The sequence below is a fragment of the Acipenser ruthenus genome, chromosome 33 (genome assembly GCF_902713425.1).
Source record: "Acipenser ruthenus chromosome 33, fAciRut3.2 maternal haplotype, whole genome shotgun sequence".
Classification (NCBI taxonomy): domain Eukaryota; kingdom Metazoa; phylum Chordata; class Actinopteri; order Acipenseriformes; family Acipenseridae; genus Acipenser; species Acipenser ruthenus.
This window is the reverse complement of record NC_081221.1, coordinates 6,278,450-6,300,954: the sequence shown is the minus strand read 5'-3', so window position 1 is coordinate 6,300,954 and position 22,505 is coordinate 6,278,450. Positions and strand designations below refer to the sequence as shown.

At 37.0% G+C, this 22,505-nt stretch overlaps 1 protein-coding gene across 5 annotated transcripts in view; it reads right to left on the bottom strand.

Annotated features, from left to right (window-relative positions):
* Positions 1-22,505, bottom strand: part of LOC117433381 (KAT8 regulatory NSL complex subunit 1-like) — a 124,902-nt gene that overhangs the window by 16,097 nt on the left and 86,300 nt on the right. For 3 of the 5 annotated variants that reach the window (XM_059006690.1, XM_059006691.1, XM_059006688.1), the window contains 5 exons: positions 20,268-20,380; positions 16,391-16,604; positions 16,107-16,272; positions 14,905-15,087; positions 14,305-14,493 (listed from right to left, as the gene is read on the bottom strand). In XM_059006690.1, coding sequence (XP_058862673.1) covers positions 14,305-14,493; positions 14,905-15,087; positions 16,107-16,272; positions 16,391-16,604; positions 20,268-20,380 — 865 coding nt within the window. The remainder of the gene's footprint in view (positions 1-14,304; positions 14,494-14,904; positions 15,088-16,106; positions 16,273-16,390; positions 16,605-20,267; positions 20,381-22,505) is intronic. The other 2 variants (XM_034055569.3, XM_034055574.3) reach the window with 2 other exon arrangements.

The following is a 22,505-nucleotide window of genomic DNA, read 5'->3' as shown; positions in this document are numbered from 1 at the left end:
AGGAATCAGAAAGCGAGCAGTGTCTGTAGAAACTCGCTCCCATGACTGTAATTTTACTTAAATTACTAGTTTTGTATTCAAATGCTATATATTTGTCTCTTTGTGAGAGGGCATTCTTTTTCATATAAATAGATAGCTATATGTTTTTCTTTTTAGTTTTACCAGTTATGTTAACCTATTAAGTGTGGTTTGGGGGGTGAAGCTGGGCCCACTGCGCCCTATCATCTTCCTCCATCAATTAATTCTACTCTATTTAATGCTTGTTTGTTTAAAAAAATATTTAAAAAATAAATACTGTACACAAGTTTAAATGATTAAAAAATAATTTATTTCAGGATGTTTCTACAGCAAGATCCATCTACAGCACCTATTTTTAAAAATCCTCCACTAATGTCCTATAGAAGAGACAAGAATCTAAAAGAATATGTGGTCCACAGTGAAATTCGCTCTTTTGCAGAACCTTTAAAAAGGCACAGTCCCATGCAACATACCACAATGTACGACATGCAGATATTTTAACTCCCAAACTAAGATCAGAGGCCCTAAAGCATCACTCCACATGTACTTCTAAAGTAGTAGTGTAGTGCATCATTTGCACAGAATTCAACCAATTATACATTGGAGAAACTAAAAGACGTAATAATCACTGCTGAAGACATCACCATCTGTGGAATCAGTCAGTGTTTTGGTACAAATTATACTTGAAAGCAAAGAGAACATGAGCTTATCTTCAAACTTGGAACTTTGGAGCATCTTGGAATGAACATTCTATTCTGATATCATCTTAACATCATCCTCAGAATTTTTAAAAATCTGAAGAACGGCTTATATATAAAGCAGTGTATGCAGAAGTATTCACCCCCCTGCAAAGGTTCCACATTTTGTTGGCACCTGAGCGTACTCCACAACGCTTTCAAATTAGACTTTACATGTAGAATCTACACAAACTACTCCACATTGATAAAGTTAAAACATGCATATATAATATAAATAAGTAAGATTTAAAGAGAAAAACAGATTAATCTCACTTGCATAAGTATTCAACTGCTTTGCTACTGCAGCCCTAAAATCAGCACAAAAGGTCACAAAATTAGTGAAATGGTTTCAGCCTGTGTGTACTCAAAGTGGTTTAACTTGTAGATCATTTCCCTCAGGTATATAAAGACTTTCAAGCTGCAACTCACATAGTGATCCAACAAAGCAACTATGAAGACCAAGGAGCTTTCAAAACAAGTCAGCGATAAAGTGGTAGAGGATAAAGTGGCAGGAGAAGGGTACAAGAAAATATCAAAAGGTGCTGATTATCCAGGTCGCCCTCCCAAACTGAGCAGCCGGGCAAGCAGGAAACTGGTTCACTTTGAAGCCAACAATGACCTTGAGAGATCTGCAAAGTTCTGTCTGAGATGGGAGTCAGTGTTCACACATCAACAATAAGCCTGTCCCTACACAAAGCTGGCCTGTATGGACGGGTGGCAAGAAAGAAGCCATGTGCTTTAAGCCTCATCTTAAAGCACATATGGAGTTTGCAAAAAAGCATGTAGATACTGCAGACATGTGGAAAAAGGTTTGTGGAATTTAATTTTTTTTCTCTTTTGTAAAATACTGGTACACAAGTTCACAAACACACGTAGATCTTTACAAAAGACAGCTAGCTGTTCACGAAGACAATCAAGTAAGTTGATTCATTTCAAATGATTACCATAGATTTTTTTTTCTTACCCTATGCACTAGTGCTAAATACTACTTGGCTATCCACTGCACATAATCAGTTCTCTGCAAGTGTTGCATTTATTTTTTCAGACGTCAGATATTATCATATTATTATTATCATATCACATTGCGTACTCAAGATTTCTGATGCAGAAATCAAAAGAATGAATCCACCCATCCAGCTTTTTTAGGTAAGCTTTCAATATTCAATTTTATCTTTAAGGTATCTTTTAATTACGTGCAGTTCACAAGGAGGTTAGGTCTATTTAATTTCACTAAAAATCGAGGAAAGTGTTTATTTCATGAATGAAGTTGAAGAGCTATACATGACCATGCAAGTCGTCTAGGCCTTGTAATATAAACAATGCCTTATTATTGAATTGGATGAGAAACAGTAAACACTATTTACAAGATATAAATGGTACAACAAACCAAATACATTTATTGCCATAAATGAACTGCTAGCCAGGGTTAACTGTATACAAGAACAACATTCAGAATTGCCGGCCTGCAGACAAGGGGGCGTGTCGCTCGCATTCCTGATGCCAGCGTGGTTATTTTCTCCTGTTGGAGGTTCAAAACAGTTCAGAATCGGGCCTCGAACCACTTCTTCCTCCCCACAATTTATTTCATTATACACCACACTCCCGCTGTCCTTATTGTAATACAGACTACTCAAAATGTCTGAGAAATACATAATGATTGCTTTCACAGTCTGAAGCCATGTATATCTATCTCTCCTCTGTTCGTGGTATGTGTTCCCCTAGTGACGTCACACCAACTTCGTGCATCATCGGTGCGTTGTCGGTATTTTCCGGAATTATTGATAGTTTTACGTCTCTCAGTGCCATAAAATTGATCATGGAGAGTTAATTTCTTGCTCATTGTGAAAGTAAACCAAGTATGACCCCAAAGCCAAAAAATGATTATGGGTCATTCCATGCCAACTCAACCAGTGCCGTTGCCCGTCCGTCTCAGATTTTCCTAGAAAAATTCACCCGAAATGATAGCCATTATTTATTTTTTTAAATGTCCCCTTCAACCTGTGACCTTCCAAAGGTCAACCTAAAGTGAGAAAGGGACCTTGACCAGAAAAATCACCCTGGGTACAATTTAGATGCTTAGATGTAGCACCTCGTTACCACATTTGAAACTACCAAAACCTTCCTTAAATGGATTTAAAAAAACAAAAAAGTGATAGTAAAGTTTGGTGCCTACCTAGGGGGATAATTGATTGACCGACCAACCAACCACTTGTGAAAAAGCCATTTGCTGCATTCTCATGCTAGCCAATCAGTCAATTTCAGGCACAACTGAGTGTTTTTTTTTTTTTTTTAAGAGGTCTTCGATGACAGAGATAGGTGTATTTAAAAGGTGCTGTAAACAGGGAAGATGTTTTTATTAAGAAAAAACATTAAAATTAGTTTTTAAAACTCAACTAAGTAAGGTTTTGGTAGTTTCAAATGTGTCATCGTAACAAAGAAGTCCCACGCAAGTTCATAACCCCTCAGCTCCAAGCTAGTGCCAGTGGAAGCATATACTGTTACTTTATCCTATAGATCAATCCTCAGAGAATGCAAAGTTGAAGAAATAGTTGGATAGAACTATGTGGCACTTTAGCCTCACCAAAGTGGCCATAAGCAATGCTCGAATGCATGACAAATGAATAAAAAAATCCAGAATCCCCGGATACCATAATATTTTGTTTGATCAAAACATCTATCCAAACATGTCTTTGGGTGATTTCTTGGAGTCCACCCAAGCAAGTTATTACAGCCTAAACTTGGTACAAATAACAAAAATTAATTTCAAGGGGGTTTAATGACCAGTGGTGGGACTTCAAACCAATTTTTTTTCACAGAATTTGGAAGACTGGTACCTAAGCATCTTACAGCAATACTTACATTTTAGGACCCACATCCCCTACAGGGTAAAGGGTTAGGCTGAAGTTCGAATAAAACTTGTCAATGACACCTTGTCTGGTAATCTGCCAGGAGTGAGTAGGGTGCTCCTAGTATTTTTCTGAAAAGTCCTATTCAATACGAGTAGAACGAGGTGCTACACATGATGGTAGCATCTAAATTGCGCCCAGTGTGATTTTTTCTGGTCAAGGTCCCTCTCTCACTTTAGGTCAAAGGGGACATTTAAAAAAAAAAAAAATAATGGCTATCATTTCTGAACTCGAGTGTCAGAAAACCCCCAGGTGAATTTGGAAAATCTGAGCAACGAAATGTCCCTTTTCTGGTTCAGTTGACTCGGAATTACCCTTTTCTATGTGAGATATGGACTTTAACCCAGCTTGTTATGCTACGTTCCCGCTAGTCGCTCGCCACGTCGCCATAAGCGAAACGTTTTTCCTTGTGGCTCAACTATTTTTCCTGAAGTTCGCCACGGTGGCGAAGGCTTTCAAAAATGTACTTGTGTAAGACTGCCAGCACATTCAATGTGTGCTGGTAGATTAATCAATACAGACTGTTTAGTTTGATTTAATTTTGCCCAATGAAAGCTCTTTATCTTGATCACGTAACATATGCATGCCACAAACGTTGTGTTTGGCGAGAGGACAGAGGCTCTAACTAGAAACAAATCAGTGAATGGCGCTGCTTGTATAAAAAATAAATAAATAAATAAATAAAAATAAATAAATAAATAAATAAAACAAAAAACCATGGCATCCAAACGGAAAATGTTATAAAACAAACTGTACAGACCAATTACCAGAATCATGTTCCGAAAGATGTTGCCCAAGGCATATCACCCATGTACACACAACTAAAATATGACCGTGATACTAGTCACACAGGGAGGTGAAGCAGTCATGGTTTCAAACATACCCTCTGGCCCCGAAATAACATTTTCATGACGGCAAGCCAGAAACACGCAGATTCAAGATCACAGCTAAGTTTTTTATTTATTTTTTTCTGTTGTTTGCCATCTCTTTAAAATGTGTTGAAATATATTTTGGAAATAGTAACAGAATGGATTTGATTCGAGGAATAATTTTATAAAATAAACATTTATTATTTTAAAAAGAAGGATTAGTCACTATGATTTGAGTTTTAATGTCTGAATCGGTGCAATATTACTGTCAGTAGTCACAGGTGAAAGAACACAGTAAAAAAAAAAACAAAAACGTTTTTTAGTGGCTGTAAAATCCTACGGATTATTAATCACATTAGTACAATCTTGTGTAACTAGAGCTGCAGTTGGGTCAGGGAGGCTTTAATATTAACATACACCAATAGCACTGTCTACTGGCACAATTTTGCTTTACTGTTCTGCAGTGGAAAGAAAACCGCGTCAGTCAAAATAATGTAAAGGATTATGCAGTACATGAATTCTCTGCAAACCTCTTCAGAATTTAGGAATTCTGTAATGCCGTTTTTTCACATGGGACTAAGTTTGGCATTTATGAAATGGGAATCAGATTTTAAATATAATATCTGTGTATTGTAAATGGTAGGGTTTGGCATTTAAATATCTACGTGTTTTCAAATAAAACACACATACTTTTGCCTTGCTAAAACAGTATGTTTATAGTATTGTGGCTAAAGTTTTTCCAGTGTGGCTAACTAAATGGAAGTCTTAAAAGAGAACATAGTTATGGTATAATAAAGATTTGCAAAGGTGTTGGTTGTTACAGAGCTGTGTATCTAGTCTCACCTGTCAACAGGGGGGAATGTGCTAATAACGTTCAGTCTCATCTTCGTGTTGCATACATTACACGCACCAAACTAAAGAACATGCTGTCACAACCAACCCACTGAAGAGTACTGAGAGCTGAAACAAGTATTTTAAAACAAGCCAATGTCTCACATAAAGGAATAATCAACAATGTTGCACAGGATTATTATTATTTTTTGGCCGTTACGCAAACTGAAAACACAGCGTAACGGCCTAAATACGGCGTCATTTTTCCAGGTGACAACGTAACAGCCCGTTACGCTCAACAGCGCTGGCGAGAACTCTATATATATATATATATATATATATATATATATATATATATATATATATATATATATATATATATAATTACACACACACATATATATATATACAAATATATCTATATCTATATATATATATATATATATATATACAAATATATCTATATATATATATATATATATATCTATATCTATATCTATATATATATATACACACACACACATATATATACACATATACATATATATATATATATATATATATATATATATATATATAATAAAAACAACTATATTATTAATTATTGTTGTTGTTAATGTATGTGTGTAGTTTCTTGTAAGAGACTTACAAAAAAACACATTACAAAAATCAGATCAGTCCAGACAGGGAGCAATAGCGCTCTGATAACTAGGATCACGGCTAATATGAAGAAAAAAAAACAACACACACACACACACAACAGATGGTACTGTAACAGAAAAAGTAAAAAAAAAAAAAAAAAAAAAACATTAGAATAGGTAACATGTAGTCGTATTTGTGTGACACCTGTCAATTATGGAGACAGAAGTAGAGAAATCATAAACTCACTTCCCAGCAAAAAGCACAGCACAGATACATCTGTTTTAATTCCATAGACTCTGTGATGGCCCTTTAACTATTTAGCTTATTAGCCATGCTAATGCCTGTGATAATGATAAACATTCGATACAAATGTATATCACATGCTTAAGCACAAAAATATTTGAATTGCTCTGGAGGCCAAATTTGGATGAAAATGGCTAAGTTTTGCAATAAGCGTGATGGGCTTGCAATGCGCTTAGCCAAGTGCTCTATCCTCAGCAAAGGTCTGTAGTGCCCAAGGGCTCAATCCGTAAAATATCCCTGTAGTTACATTCTCCAAAGGCTCCCTTTCCTTTTCATGTCCCTCACCCGATAATTCCACACTCAGGTATAAGGACACAGCTGACTTTTTTTTATTGTTATTTATTTCTCATTGATATCAGAAGCATACTTTGATTCCATGCTAATGCTATGCCATACAGGTGTGGCAGGATCAGGGGACGTGGTGAGTGAGGGGCAGTTGGAAGGGGCTTTCAACAGTAGTATGAATAATGGATACACATGTGCAGGCTGCATCCACAGGCAGCATTCCATGGCCGGCTCCATGCTGAGATTCCCATCTTCGGGGCTTCCGAATAGAGCAGTGTTTTCAGCATTGTGAGTTTGGTTTACAATCCACACTACTGTAAATATGTTTACCGTAAAACTTCAAATAAATCGCCAGTCTCCAATACTTGCCGGGTCTCTAATAAGCGCCGGGGCTTCCGGGAAATATGGTAAATAGATGCCGGGTCTCTCTTAAATGACGAGTTATTAATAATAATCATATAATGCGCATCATACTGAATGTTCCAGTCAATACACACACAAGACTGTACAGCAAGCTTACCAATTTGTTTTTCAACAGTGATGAAGAGACCATGAGGTTCAGGATGAATGATAAGAAAAATGTAACTTATTTATGACGTTATTCAAAACCAGTTGTGAAACTTTTTTGAACGTGCTGAAAATAAGTAAAATACAAACTTGTTTTCTGATATTAACAGGGTTGCCTTTTAGTGTATTTGTACAAGGTTTTTTTTTTTTGGTATTAACAGTATTTCACACATTGAGTCTTGCAATGAATATTTGTATTTTGCTTATTTTCCAGTGTTCTTATTTATCAATGTGCACGTTATAAAAACAACTTAGTCACTTTTGCTTTGATTTTGTGATAAAACTGGTACTTGTATCGATTTTATTGTTAATCTTTAAACAGTTTGAAGCATTTTTGAGAGTGTTGTGGGCCAACAGTATGAACTTATTTTTCGTATTAACACAGTATTTCATGAGGTTGATTCATTGCTGGTTAATTTTTCACCTATTGTCCATGCTTACCAATGGACACGTTTTGAGGGTGTACAATAAATATAATGTGTTAGACAATACTTATTGCTTTTTTAAATTTTAAAACCATGTTTGTTTTTTATTGTGCTGCAAGCTTACCTTAATACACGCTTGTGTTTGATATTTACAGGCCTGTCTTGAGTGGATTTAACTTTTTTTTATTATTACAATACAAACTGTTATTACTCACCGACACAACCTTTAATGACGTTGCTGGAATGTTGTAATTTACTAATGTCGTTACTTAGGCCGGGGCGTTTATTTAAAGTTTTACTTTATGTATAGTGTAAGGAGCATGGGTCGGAGCTACTCAGAACACCAGCTGACAAGTGCGTTTCTGTAAAATAAAGAATGGAGTTTGATGCTACAGAGATATTTTATCCGTCTCCATGTTGACACCTATCCAGTTAGCAAGTCGCTACAATACATTTTTATTTAAGTTATATGTTGATTAGCCTACACTATCCTGTAGTCCATTGTTTCATTTCTTCATTTAGTAGCTTATTTATATATTTGTGGGGGTGGGCATGCAACTTCAGGGGTACCAGTGCTACTGATGTGTGTTGAGCTTCGATTCTGTATTCCATGTTCCAGACTAGTCTGAGGAATATTGGTACGTGTTGTCCATATGAACGTGCACGTGTCTCCCCCCAAACCTGCTCCAAAATGTTTTGCAAGCACAGGTACACTGCCTGCACTTATAAAACGTTTATGTGGCGACCCTTCCATGGGAACTGCCACACCCCTTGCACTGCTCGTCCATTTCAAACACCACCACAACACAGGTTGGATGCGTCTGTGGTGACTACCTCCCTCTTGGTGATGCTGCCCAGTGCCACACCTAGGCGTAAATGGGGTTGCGATTCAACACGGGCTGACAAGCCTTGTGCTTGAACCAAGCCCTCAGGGGGCGCATATGCAGGAGACCCAGCGGATGGGTGTTGGATGCTGCTGCCATCAGGTCCATAAGCATGTGGAAAATCTGGCTGATGCAGAGTGCTGGGCAGGCGTGAGGGAGCGTTCCCTGGAATAACGGGCCAGCCGACAGTCCAGAGTACACTTGGTGAAGGGGGCAAAAAAGTCAAACGAAGTGCGATCAATCAGAGCCTCCTGAGCGTGCGCAGGACACAGACAATGTACTTAACATGTCCGTCCTCTGGAAGCAACTTGGCCTTGCAAGAAACACATGCATGAAACCCAGGCATGACCGAAAGACTATGTAGAAGTGCACACAGTAGTAACAGTAAGCAGTGTCAGTACAAACAGTAGGCACACAGTAGGCAGTATCAGTGCACACGACGGACAGTGTCAGTACACACAGTATACAGTGTCAGTGCATACTGTATACAGTGTTATTGTACACGATAGATGGTGTCAGTGCGCACAACATACAGTATCGGCGCACACAAAAATGAGTGTCCGTGCACAGAGCTAATAGTGTCAATGCACTCAGAATAGTGTCAGTGCTTAATAGACTGTGTCAATGCACTCCAAATAGCATCAGTGCAAACACTAGATAGTGTCAGTGTACAATAGACAGTGTAGTTGCACACATCAGGCAGTGTCAGTGCACTTAATAGACAGTGCCAGTATGCACAGTACACAGTATCAGTGCACACAATAAACAGTATCAGAGTAGACAGTGTCAGTACATACAGCAGACTTCAGCACAATAGTGCAACTCGGTACCGTGACCTTGCACTCGGTACTCAGTGATGTGTTAACAGGGATGCCCTGTAACTGCCACTGGCTAACCTTCCAGTTAGTACAGACACGAGACTGGAAGCAGCCTGCTTGTAAACAAGCCTTTGCACTGTGTACCAACATTCAGTACCAACACAGTGCACTCAGTGCCGACATTGGGTACTGAGACAGCACTCTGTACCGACACTCGGCACCAAATGGTAACCTCGGTCCCAGTATTGGTACCGAGAGTGACAGTGTCGCAGTTACCATTAGTCGCGTATTAACATGGATGACCATCTGTAAAACAACCTCTGGCTAACCTTCCAGTCAGTACAGATACAAGACTGGAAGCAGCCTGCTTGAAAACAAGCCTTTGTAAAAGTGTGCCGATAGCTACACTAACACAGCACCAAGCTGCCAAAGTAGGCATGCCCACAGTAGCTACTTGGTTTTATTTTAAAGGAAGGACAGCACTTGAGCCACAGGATTCCCATGGGGCAATAGGCCGTGGTGCAACAGCACTCTATTGAAATACAAGAAAAGCTAGAAATTAACAAGTTTTACTTTTTAATGATTTACAGTGATTCAAGATTATTAATTCAGCATTTAAAAGCAAAAGCTAAAAAATGTAAAAGGTAATTAGAAAAGTGATCATTTATATCAACGCTCTCTCAAGTATTCAGGATCAGATGAAAAGGAAAATGGCATTGTTGTCAGTGTGCACAGCTCCTATATTGCTCTCGGGGGCGGAGCAGCAGCTGCGTCACACTGCTCTGACGAGAGTCTTTGGTATAAAGTTTCAGGTTCGGGTGTCAAAGGGGAAACACCCATTTTGTAAAGAATTTTCACAGCTATCACATTACATGCACATAAAATACGGATTAACACAAAATCCAAAGAATATAAAAACACGCTAACATTTGACCTGTGGTAGAGTTTTAATGACACATGTCAGCAAATTGCATTTTTGCAGCTTCTAGCAAATGCACTGCAATGACACATACAACTTCGGGAAAGAGATCGGGGTGGTGATCTGAAAAATGTTTCAATAAATTGGTGGCATTTCCTCCTTTGTTTTTCAGGTCTTTAAAACACTTTCGACATTTTGACTGTCTGCCTTCAACCAGATTGCTGTTGTCATCTGGCCGAAATCCAAAATAGTTCCACACTAAGCTTCTCTCTCCTGCATTCGCCATGACTGCGGCAGTAATTTAATTTTCCCAGAGCACGCAGGGTAGTCAGTCACTTCCGCAAAGCCAAAATGAGCCAGCTTAGTTAATATTATTTTTAAAGCACACAATTAGTTTTGTTTTAAAAGCTAAAAAAAAATAAAAACGTATCCAAAAACCGAGGTACTTCGATATTTTTATTTTACCCCCGATATTAGGTATCGTAGGATTTTGGTATCCTGATATACCGTAAGTATTGCTCTACAGCGGAGCACTAGAACATACTGTAGCCTACTAAGAGCATTTTTTGAGACGCAAACAAGCAAAGAATTGCAATAAAATTGAGTCGAGATGAGACAAAAGCATGCACTAGCTTCTCCGCATCAGGTAGAGAAAGATTAAGTAGTAGTTGGGCAATGTTACGTAGATGGAAAAATTGCACCTTGGTGACATGAGACTTAAAGGTTAGACTAGGGTCACAAATACACAAAGATTTCTAACTTTGACTTGGGATTTTAAAACACCTTTCCCATCATGGTCAATGTTCATAAACATGAATTTCTTTCAAAGAAAAAAACCAACACATTTGCTAATATTTTTTGCAAAATAATATTCACTGTTTTTTATACTGTTGATTGTTACCACTTATGTTTTAGAATACCATTTGTGCCTTTTTTTTAAAAAAAACGTATATACAATAAATGAATGCAAATATATATATATATATATATATATATATATATATATATATATATATATATATATATATATATATATATATATATTAGTGTTCTGCGATACCTGATTTAGGCTACCTCGATACGATACCCTGCATAAGATCACGATATTCGATATTATCACGATTCTTTGAATTTTATGTCCATTATATGTTAAATGGCTGTCAAATAAAAATGTTCGCAAGTACAAAGTGTGGTAGAGGCTAAAACTCACTTAATGCTACAGGATGGTGGAATGCTTGCTTTTTAATTTTATTTTCTGTTGAAACAAGTTCTCTTTTTATATAAGAAATACAGAAAATAGTGTAATCAAAGTCATTGCCACCGACTATTAAATACAACTGTAAAGAGAGCTTAGTATAAGAGACATTATTTTCTGTATATATTGTGTTTCAATATATATATATATATATATGAGAGAGAGAATCATTACTTCAAATTAATTTTATAAAATACGTTGAGCTGATGAAAAAAGCATTTCTGGCAAAGAACTTCTGATACTGTAGTACTGAAAACACTGATAACTATTAGAACATAATATTATGTTTAATCTTATTCAAGCCAAACGTCTCCTTCAAAACAACATTGCAGTGCACTATAAACATAGGAAATGTTACGCAATTTTATTCAGACCATCATGCGAGCGTGGATGTTAATTTTGCTAAGAAAATAAATTAGACAAAAGACTTTTACAACTATAGATTAGAGCACATCGTTTACCTGCTGAATCGCGTATGCACGCCTTGAACTATGGGGGGGGGACGGGGGGACGGGACTATGCAGCCTATGTACTGTGTACTGTATGTTTTTGTGCTGAACTTGCAACAATCAGACGTCCGTTTCCAGCATGAAAGCTAATTGTTTTACACACACAAAAAAATGTTTTACGACAAAATCCAAGGAATATATAAAGTGTTAACAATTTTTAACATGGAGTCGTTTTAATGACACGTCTGCAAAATATATTTTTGCATCTTGGTGAACTAACGAACGGCATTTTGATCCGCTTTAGAGCGTTCCTATGTTCTCTTTACACAGTGCTTTTTTTATATAGTATTGTACTATTTCAACTTCTTACACACACACACACACACACACACACACACACACACACACACACACATATAAATACTAATTGGGTGCATTATTTACATTTTTAAGGCGAGATGTAATTCACAGAATCTCAATAATATGTAAAACAAAATAACTACAGTAAAAGTAGAACTATTTTCACTGTAACTAACTTACATGCTGTCGCTTCACTTCAACAAAGAGATTGGGGTGGCGATCTGATAGCTTAAATAAATTGGTGGTGTTTCCTCCCTTGTTTTTTACTTCTTTCAAACACCTCCTACATTTTGGATGTCCACCTTCAACTGGATTGCCGTTTTCATTTAATGGATAACCAAAATAGTTCCACACTACAGTGGAATTGGCTTTAGAAACCAGCTGTTGTCCCGCGTTCGCCATGTTGATACTTGGGCAGTACTGTAATTAAATTTTCCGAGAACGCGCAGCGCAGGAAAGTTAGTTTCTTCCGGTATATGCAAAAAAGTTCATATCGTTTTTAAAGCACACAATTAAAGTGTTGTTTTGAAGTCTCAAAAAAAAAAAATAGCCAGACGAAAAACACGATATATCACCAAAAAAAAGACGGGATCGAAAAAAAAACGATATATCGATTTTTTTTTTTTAACCCGATATTAGGTATCATATAATTTTTGTATCATGATATTTCGATATACCGAAATACCGCAGAACACTAATATATATATATATATATATATATATATATATATATATATATATATATATATATATATATATATATGTTTACACTATACATAATGTTTCGTAAGAGTCCAGAGATTTTTTTTTCTTTGTCAAACATGAATAAATTAGTTTTGTTGCATTAAAAAGTTTTGTGCTGTCTTTTTACCTATATAAATTCACAGGTATTTCATCCGACATATGTAACTATTACAGAATTGGATTCTACATGGCCCTGTTTTTTTAGAAAGGTATAATACTTCATATGTATCACAATTCCATTAGAAGTTATACCCTTAAAGAAAATAAATATACCGTTCCGCTCTAAAAAAGCCTTAAATATGGCAGGATAGAAAGGGTTAACTGGATGAGCCACTTGGGGACCCCTACAGTACCCAATTTGACTGTGTGTACATTCTACACACTGGTAAACTACATTACTAACGTGAACTAAGATTAATAAATAAATAAAAATAAATAATGCACTTTCCCTAAATTAGTAAAAATATTTAAGTAAAAAAATCTAAATAAAAAAAATGAGTTAATGCTGTTTTCTTCTTGATCTACATTAGTTATTCGCATCACCCTTAAATAACCATTGGAATGTTTGCCAGTTCTCACATTAACACGAAGAGCATAATATTAACTGCAACAAAAAAGGAAAGATGTTTAACATGAAACCTTTGCTCAGGATTAACTTAGATCAGTGCATAAAGGCAAGTTGTAAACACCACAATAAATAACAGGGCTTGGGTCTAAGCTAAAAATCAAATCAGCAGTCTTCTCTTACAAGATTTGTGGAGATGCTACTTAAAAAGAAGATTTTTCCTATAGGGTATATTGACAGTACATTTTATGCCCCCACACAAATGGAAAAAAAAATAACAATTTTTTTTTGTTTGTTTAATAGTGATTTGTCTAAAAAGATAATGCAATACATAACCTTAATGAAAAAGCCCTGAAGTCTGACATTTTTATTCTGAGCACAGACGAGGCAGAGAAATAAAAAAAGTCTTAAAAGCACAAAAGGGGGACTTCATTGTCATCAAGGAAAAATTGCAACAATATACCATGGTGGTGTCCAGGACCTGTGAAAACAGTGACTATTTCTAACCCATGAGGTGCCGAATTACCAGCCTAGGTCTTCTATTTATTGTCACTTTTAAACTGAAACCAAAAGATGTGGAACAACTGTAGTAGCTGTGGACAGAAGCAGGTAGTAACATGGGGTTCTATTAAGAGATTTGATAAACAGAGAAGCAGTGCAACTAGTCCCAATGCAGTGAAAGCCCTAGTGATTGGGGTTTTGCGTTGTACTAGAGCTAGGTCCTCACCATCTGTCCTCTCGATGGAGTGATTCCTTTGCCTTTTCTTGCTGTGGCTTTTATCGTAGGAGGCAGGAGTCGGTGTCTCTGTTCGCTCCGATTTGCACACTGGTGTCCTCTCCAGCTGTGAAGCAGTCAGTACGTTGTCAAGATGCTGCCTGTGGATCTTTTCAGGGCGCAGTTTGTGGTGTGAGAGCCCTATAGCAGAGAAACAAACAAACAAAGGTACACGTGATGTATTCTGGTTCAAATACAAAAAAACAGGCAAATGTTTTACCTTTTCAAAGATACAGGTTACCGAAAACAAACCAGAAATATGTAAAAATTGACTTACATTTGTACATAAAGACAAACAGCCAGGTCACTTGATTTTTTCTCTCCCAGACTGTCCAAACCAAGTTTCACCATAACTTAATACTTAGATATGTAAACTCTAAAGTGTGATATACATATGGGGCTAATAAAATGTACTCACCTTGAATCTGAAGTTCAAACAATGACAGTTATTATCAGCAAGTGTTTTCCTAAATGCTTTCATTCAACGAAAAATAAAAAAGGTAGCATCTAACACATTTTTCATTTTTCACAGAAAAACTAAATGCTACTTACGGACTGCTGCAAGAAGAGAGTTTGAAAGTTTGTGTTTGTCTTTGGAAGGGGGGTCTGGCAGTCTGCTGGTCACGGACATTTTGTGTTTGAGGGAGAGCTTTTTCAGGGGTTTGATTTTCTCCAGTGGTTTATTTTGCCATTGTGATTTCAAAGTCCTCTGGAAGTGCAGGTTCATGGAAACATCTAAACATGTCAAAACAAGTGAGATATTGCACGTTATTCGTGATCTGTAATGATAATGTAAAAATACTTCCTGGAGAAATCACTGAATTCTTAATTACTTTAATTCTACTGGTCAGCCATTAGATGGCGCCCTTTGAGCACATATGCAGTTTAAAGGCACACAATACAAACTACACTTCCTGATCTGAGAGTTCATGTATGCCAAATTATTTATGATATTTCACAGCAAATAGTGCATGCCTTCATAATTTTTAATTGGGTAGTTAAGGTACATGCGTGATTATCACTGGTATGTTTAACCCTTTGCAGTCCATTTATTAATCGCACGCCAGGTCTAATTAATTCACACGCGCAGTTAATTTTATACGCACTGTTTAAAAGTATTTTTTTTCACAGTCAAACGGGTTTAAATGGCCCTGCATATCAACAAAGCACTCACTAGGCATCTCCAGCCCCGCCCCACCCTTTCGTTTGCTATAGCGTTCACCTATGTAAGAAATAAATAATAATAATAATAATAGTCGTACATACCGATCGATCATCTCCGGATCACTCGTTTTATCACCAAACTCCTCAATAATGCGATCCAAGTCATCATTTTATTACTATAACATCTGAAAAAAGCTCTGCAAATGTCCATGATAGTCTCTGTGCTCTGACGCACTCAGCCAGCTTGTTTACTATGAACGCCCCGTTATCTGATACCATGTATGACTATTCATGAGATACGCCTCCCCCCCCCCCTTGTCTCGGCTCCTGTCGCTCCCACTCGGCAATTGAATGGTTTTCTCGGCTTTTTCCGGAGAAAAAACGACTAAACACCCGTTTATTGCGTTGCTATAATGATGTCGGACCCAGTCCGACAAAGGACCTGTGAGGAATAATTGCAATGTCGGACCCAGTCCGACAATGGACCGCAAAGGGTTAAGCTAAGGAAGGCAACTCGGTACCATTATGGAGAAAACAGCAGAGCACACCAAAGCTCCTCAGCGCATTGCAGAATCTGGAAGGATCCTTACCATCGGCGAATGAGAGGATGGGGTGAATGCAGGGGTCGAACAGGGAGAGCCTTTCTAAAAGTGGGGCCTCATATTGAAACTCTGCGGACGGGGACGCCCGGTTACCACACATGACACACGAAGGGTTGATGTCACAGCTGCATCGACTCACTGAGCTTTTATGAACCTAGAAAGCAAAAAGCAAACAATGGTAAATAAAAATTAAAGAAGCTTATGGAACTCGAAGTTAAAGTGTTCCTGGAATAAAAGCAAGGCCTCTCGGCAGCAAATCCCTTCTCGCTCACCTTTCTGTTGAGAGTCATGACGCTGCTGGGACGGACCAGTCTTCGTTTTCTGCAGCTCAGTATGGGGCGGGTGCGGGCTGCAGCACCAGTGCTGTCTGGAGGCGTGGGGGCCAGCAGGTTTAAGCACTGCTTCTTGTTCAGGAACTCCTCGGTGTCAGAGCTGTCAGGAGAACCAGGATCAAGCAGGTCAGGATGAAGACTGAGGAGAGAAATTCTAAAAAGTTAAAATTATGGAATAAAAAAATAACAATAATATAAATCTATATATCTATATATATATATATATAAAAAAAATCTCTCTCTCTATTTATATATATATATATATATATATATATATATATATATATATATATATATATAATTTCCCAAGTGTACAGCATACTACTATAAATTATGTTTTGATCATAAGGGCTCCTGATTTTCCATTCTTGGGAATGGAAAATTCTGTTTTTCAAAATGACCAATTTATTTTTTTCCCCCCGTTTTTCAAAATGACTAGTTTATTAAGAATTAACAATGTAATTTCAACATAAATAAAATGTTTACATAAAAAAATCTATTGAATTCATTTTTTTAAATTTACATCCCTGAGATACTGTAGTTTTCAGGAAAAATCTCTCTTAAAGCAGTCCACTTGTAACAATGTACTTTAGGTCAGTCAACAAATAAAGGTGTTTTGAAAAAACTGCTTACTGCTGGCATTACAATATACAGACTAGTCAAAAACGAGGGGCATTATTACAAAAATATACAATTTTCATAAAATTACAAATTAAATACAATGTTCAGGACACTTCTCTCTCTCCCATCTGTAGTTTCATCTGCAACAACACTGACTGGTTTATGCTGTACTTGCTGTAAAACTGCTTGCATGCGTTTCTCGTATACCCTGGACACAGAGTTGCCTTAGTTAGAGCAGTGCTCTTCAACTAGTTTTTTAAATTTAAGGGGGCCAGACTGGAAAAAAAGTTAGGAGTAGGCGGGCCAGAGTATTTTACTCTGCACATTTTTAAGCAATAATAAATATTATGTAACTTAATGTTCATATATTGAACAATTCACATTTTTACCATATGAATAGTAATTTAATAATGTGTCAGTGTGAGAATTTAACAGAGTATCATTACAAACATTGTTAAAACAGAGCGATGTCATATGAACAGGAGTAAAAAAAACTAAAAATCACTCTGAGTACGTAGTATTAAGGAGTTATTGATAAATTAGAAATAATAAGTTATAAAACTAAAGGTTTCACCTCAACCACCATGCCGTTTCCTTGAGCGGGTGACGGAGCAACGGATTTGTGATAACTAAATAAATGAATAAATAAATTCAATTAAGTTTTTTTTTTTTTTTAAATCAGGGAGGGGTTGACGATCATTTTTTTCAGGTACTTTTCACTTTTCTGCATACACAACTCCAAAATTATTTGACAGAATATAACTCACAAAACAGCTAGCTGCTTTTTTAAACAACTCGACTCGCACAGCACACAGGCAGCGCCGAAGCAGAGACAGACAGTCCATCAACGTAACGCCCACAAAACCACCTATTTTCTCGTTATCCAATGATCCAAATAAACATACAAAAACGTTTTGTACAAGCGTTATTGCTGGGCTTCTGGGTAGTGTAGTTTTCAAAGCAATCCATTATTTTTTATAGGAGAAAAACAGCGGTAAAGAGACTGTTTGCGCAGTTTTTTTATTTAAGAACATAAGAAAGTTTACAAACGAGAGGAGGCCATCTTGCTCGTTTGGTTGTTAGTAGCTTATTGATCCCAGAATCTCATCAAGTAGCTTCTTCAAGGATCCCAGGGTGTCGGCTTCAACAACATTTCTGGGGAGTTGGTTCCAGACCCTCACATTCTCTGTGTAAAAAAGTGTCTCATATTTTCTGTTCTGAATGCCCCTTTATCTAATCTCCATTCGTGACCCCTGGTCCTTGTTTCTTTTTTCAGGTCAAAAAAGTCCCCTGGGTCAACACTGTCATACCTTTTAGGATTTTGAATATTTGAATCAGATCAGCGCGTAGTCTTCTTTGTTCAAGGCTGAATAGATTCAGTTCTTTTAGCCTGTCTGCATACGACATGCCTTTTAAACCCGGGATAATTCTGGTCGCTCTTCTTTGCACTCTTTCTAGAGCAGCAATATCCTTTTTGTAACGAGGTGACCAGAACTGAACACAATATTCTAGGTGAGGTCTTACTAATGCATTGTAAAGTTTTAACATTACTTCCCTTGATTTAAATTCAACACTTCTCACAATATATCCGAGCATCTTGTTGGCCTTTTTTATAGCTTCCCCACATTGTCCAGATGAAGACATTTCTGAGTCAACATAAACTCCTAGGTCTTTTTCATAGATCCCTTCTTCAATTTCAGTATCTCCCATAAGATATTTATAATGCACATTTTTATTGCCTGAGTGCAATACTTTACACTGTTCTCTATTAAATTTCATTTGCCATGTGTCTGCCCAGTTCTGAATGCTGTCTAGATCACTTTGAATGACCTTTGCTGCTGCTTGCCACTCCTCCTATTTTTGTGTCGTCTGCAAATTTAACAAGTTTGCTTAATATACCAGAATCTAAATCATTAATGTAGATTAGGAATAGCAGAGGACCTAATACTGATCCCTGTGGTACACCGCTGGTTACGTCGCTCCATTTTGAGGTTTCTCCTCTGATCAGTACTTTCTGTTTTCTACATGTTAACCACTCCCAAATCCATGTGCATGCATTTCCTTGAATCCCTACTGCGTTCAGTTTGAGAATTAATCTTTTATGCAGGACTTTGTCAAAAGCTTTTTGGAAATCTAAATAAAACCATGCTGACTGTCTCCCAGGATATTGTTACCATATAGGTAATTTTCCATTTTGGATCTTATTATTGTTTCCATAAGTTTATATATAATAGAAGTCAGGCTTCTTGGTCTGTAGTTACCTGGTTCGGTTTTGTCTCCCTTTTTGTGGATCTGTATTACATTTGCAATTTTCCAGTCTGTCGGTACAACCCCTGCGTCAAGAGACTCTTGCATGATCATGGTTAGCGGTTTGTAAATAACTTCTTTCATTTCTTTGAGTACTATTGGGAGGATCTCATCCGGCCCAGGGGATTTGTTTATTTTAATATCTCTTAGTCCCTTTAACACTTCTGCCTCTGTTATGCTAAAGTTATTTAAAACTGGATAGGAACAGGTCGACATGTGGGGCATGTTGTCCGTAAAGGTTATTTATGTATTTAAAAAAAAAAAAAAAAAAGGTGCAGTTGCAAAGCAGAATTCCGTCCGTGATTCCGCAATCGTGGAAAATCAGTAGCCCTAATACATTTTTAAAAGACAGTATTTGTTTCTTTTTCCACACAATGAATTCATGCTTACCAGACGATAGCTGGAAAAAAATCATAACATTAAAAGTTATTGCGACACATTGATTATTTTTACCATACTGGTTTCACAGCATCAAGCACTGCCTTTTGAATTCCCTTTTTTTTTTGTATCTTCTTAACACTCTTGCTGTCCAGCCTTGTTTGATGAATAATGGCTTGGCCATGGTATTCCCATTGACACTTCTGTAGTACGGTGTGACTGAAAAGCGAGTTGCCCCTTATTTGGTGTTAGATATACAGGCTACTTAGCAGGAGTGAGTGGGGATGACATTAAACCATCTCACAAAAGTAAAGTACTTGGGTAACCACTTACTGCATGTGGAACAATCATGCACACAAAAAGCAAAGCTCAAAACATAGGGTACTAACACAATAAATAATGATTTTGACAGAGCAGTTTATTGTAGCTTTGGAAATTATATATATTTTGCTCCTATAAAAATGATCAGTACCCGTAACACACTACAGTATAGTTGAACAAATGAAAGTACCTATTTACAACTCCATTGACTGGCCTGCCTGCGACACACGCTTTCAAGGGGACCGCGTCTGTTGGGCTGGGAGGGGAGGGCGCATTTTCTACAGTTTCTGAACATTGGTAGTCCTAGGAAGAAAAGAGGAAACAAAAGAAAAGGAATTGTTATAAAACAGATCACTGATGTCAAAATGTCCAAAACATGGCTTTGGTGTTAAAACAAGAAATGTAAATTCCCATGGCATACTAGATGACAAAGGTAAACATTGCATGATACCAAACAAAGCCTACTACTGGTAGAGGGCCAGTGTTTGGTCTGAACTGCAGTCTCAAACCTGCCAACCTTGACATTTTTTTTTGAGTAGCACTCTTTCACGCGGACATCTCAGGGGGGTCCAGGGGGCTTCCCCCCAGAACTGTTTTAGGGTATAAAACAGCTAAATGCTACACTGGTGAGTTTTGAGTATGAATGTTTCAGTAAAAAAATAATGATTAGCTATGATTGTTTCAGTTTAAATTTAATTTGTTTACCTTAGTATAGATGAAACCTTTTTAATTTATACCAACTAAAAATTATTTCAAGTACAGAAAATAGCCATTTTTGTAGTATGTTTGTATTTAATTTTCTGTCAAAACAAATTGAAATGTATAAGCTTCTAAAACAGAGAAAAAAAGCACTTTCAAAAAAGGAAAAAAAAACTTGTAAATAGTCACTGAGTCAGCACCAAATGTAATAGCTATCCACAAAGTGAGTTGTTTGGAACAGAAAGGAATCCAACAGATCAAACTGCATTTTCAGATCTTGAATGTTTAGCTTCATAGGTGGCTGACTTGGCTTTCCTGAGCAAGGTGTCACTAAAAGTTTGTGTATGACACACTTGCTGCTTCGCTGACATCATGACTTTGTGCGTTACCAGTGAACTTAGCATGTCTGTGCTCAGGCTGGCTCTGTGTTGGGTTTTGTTTTTGGTCACCAAGCTGAACACTCTTTCAGTCAGCATTACTGTGGAAGATGACCAAAATGCCTAGAGCGCGGTAACATTACAGTAATGCCCGATTCTTTTGTTCTGGACAGAAATACAGTTTCCTTCTACAGGATTCCTGCTGATCCAGACAGGAGGGTAAAATTGATTTCAGCGATTAAAAGAGAATAAAAAAAAACTAAAAAGACTGGAACCATTAGTTTGTAGTGAGCGCTTCATAAAAAGTTACTATCAGTAAGCATATATTGGTAGTTCTGATATTTTATTATTATTATTTTTATTATTATTATTAGTAGTAGTAGTAGTATTAAGTCCCACTTTAACATGCTTACTTGTATGGCCTTTTCATAAATATTTGTCTATACAGTTAAACAGATTACACTTATGCGGGTCGGTGATTCCCAGTCCTTACATAAAAACATATTTTACCGTTAAAATCCATAATGCTACATTAATGATCTTACTGAACTTCAATATAAAATCACAAACCAGTCATTCATGACTGACTTGTTTAAAGCACAGTGAAACGGCATTTATCTACAATGTAATTGTACTCTACTTGCAAAGTAAACAGAAGCCTTATGTACCTCAACCACACTAACAATGATAATGCTGTGCTCATTTTTATAAAATCGAATTTAACGACATCCCTGTATGGTAACAGGCGTTTGTGAAAAACGGGACAACGAGCCAAAAACAGAATATTAAAAAACTTAATTATTGTACTATAATATTATAATAAATGTTTGTACTTCTTACTCCCTCGCCATTCTCGTAAAATCCTCATTTCAGCTGTATTTTCTTTTCATGCGATGCAGTTATCTAAACCGAGCACGTTTTTTTTTTTTAAAAACACAAGTGGGTTTTTTCCTCCAGACAAAAATGAATGCATAACTAGCATTAATAAAAAAACAAAGGTACCGTAGCCAGTTTGAAATAATTTCCTCACAAGTCACAGAACTTCACACTCCCTCCAGTGTGTCCGAAACTGGCAGTTGAAACACAAGCGAGTCAGCTCAACAAAGCCCTGATAGGCTACAGTAGAATGTCAGTGATTATACAAAGAAACTGGGTGGCGGGAATTTCTGTCAGTCAACCCATGATAACTTTTTTTAAACGGAGGTTGGATCGTCAACTAACTCAAAAGCTGATTGGTTATTCTATCACGTAACTAAACTCATAACCTAATTGGTTAATCTATCTTGCTTTCCTTGCCCTAAAGCCGGCTCCGACGTTAGATGCAACACTTTAACTACAGCCAACATCATAGA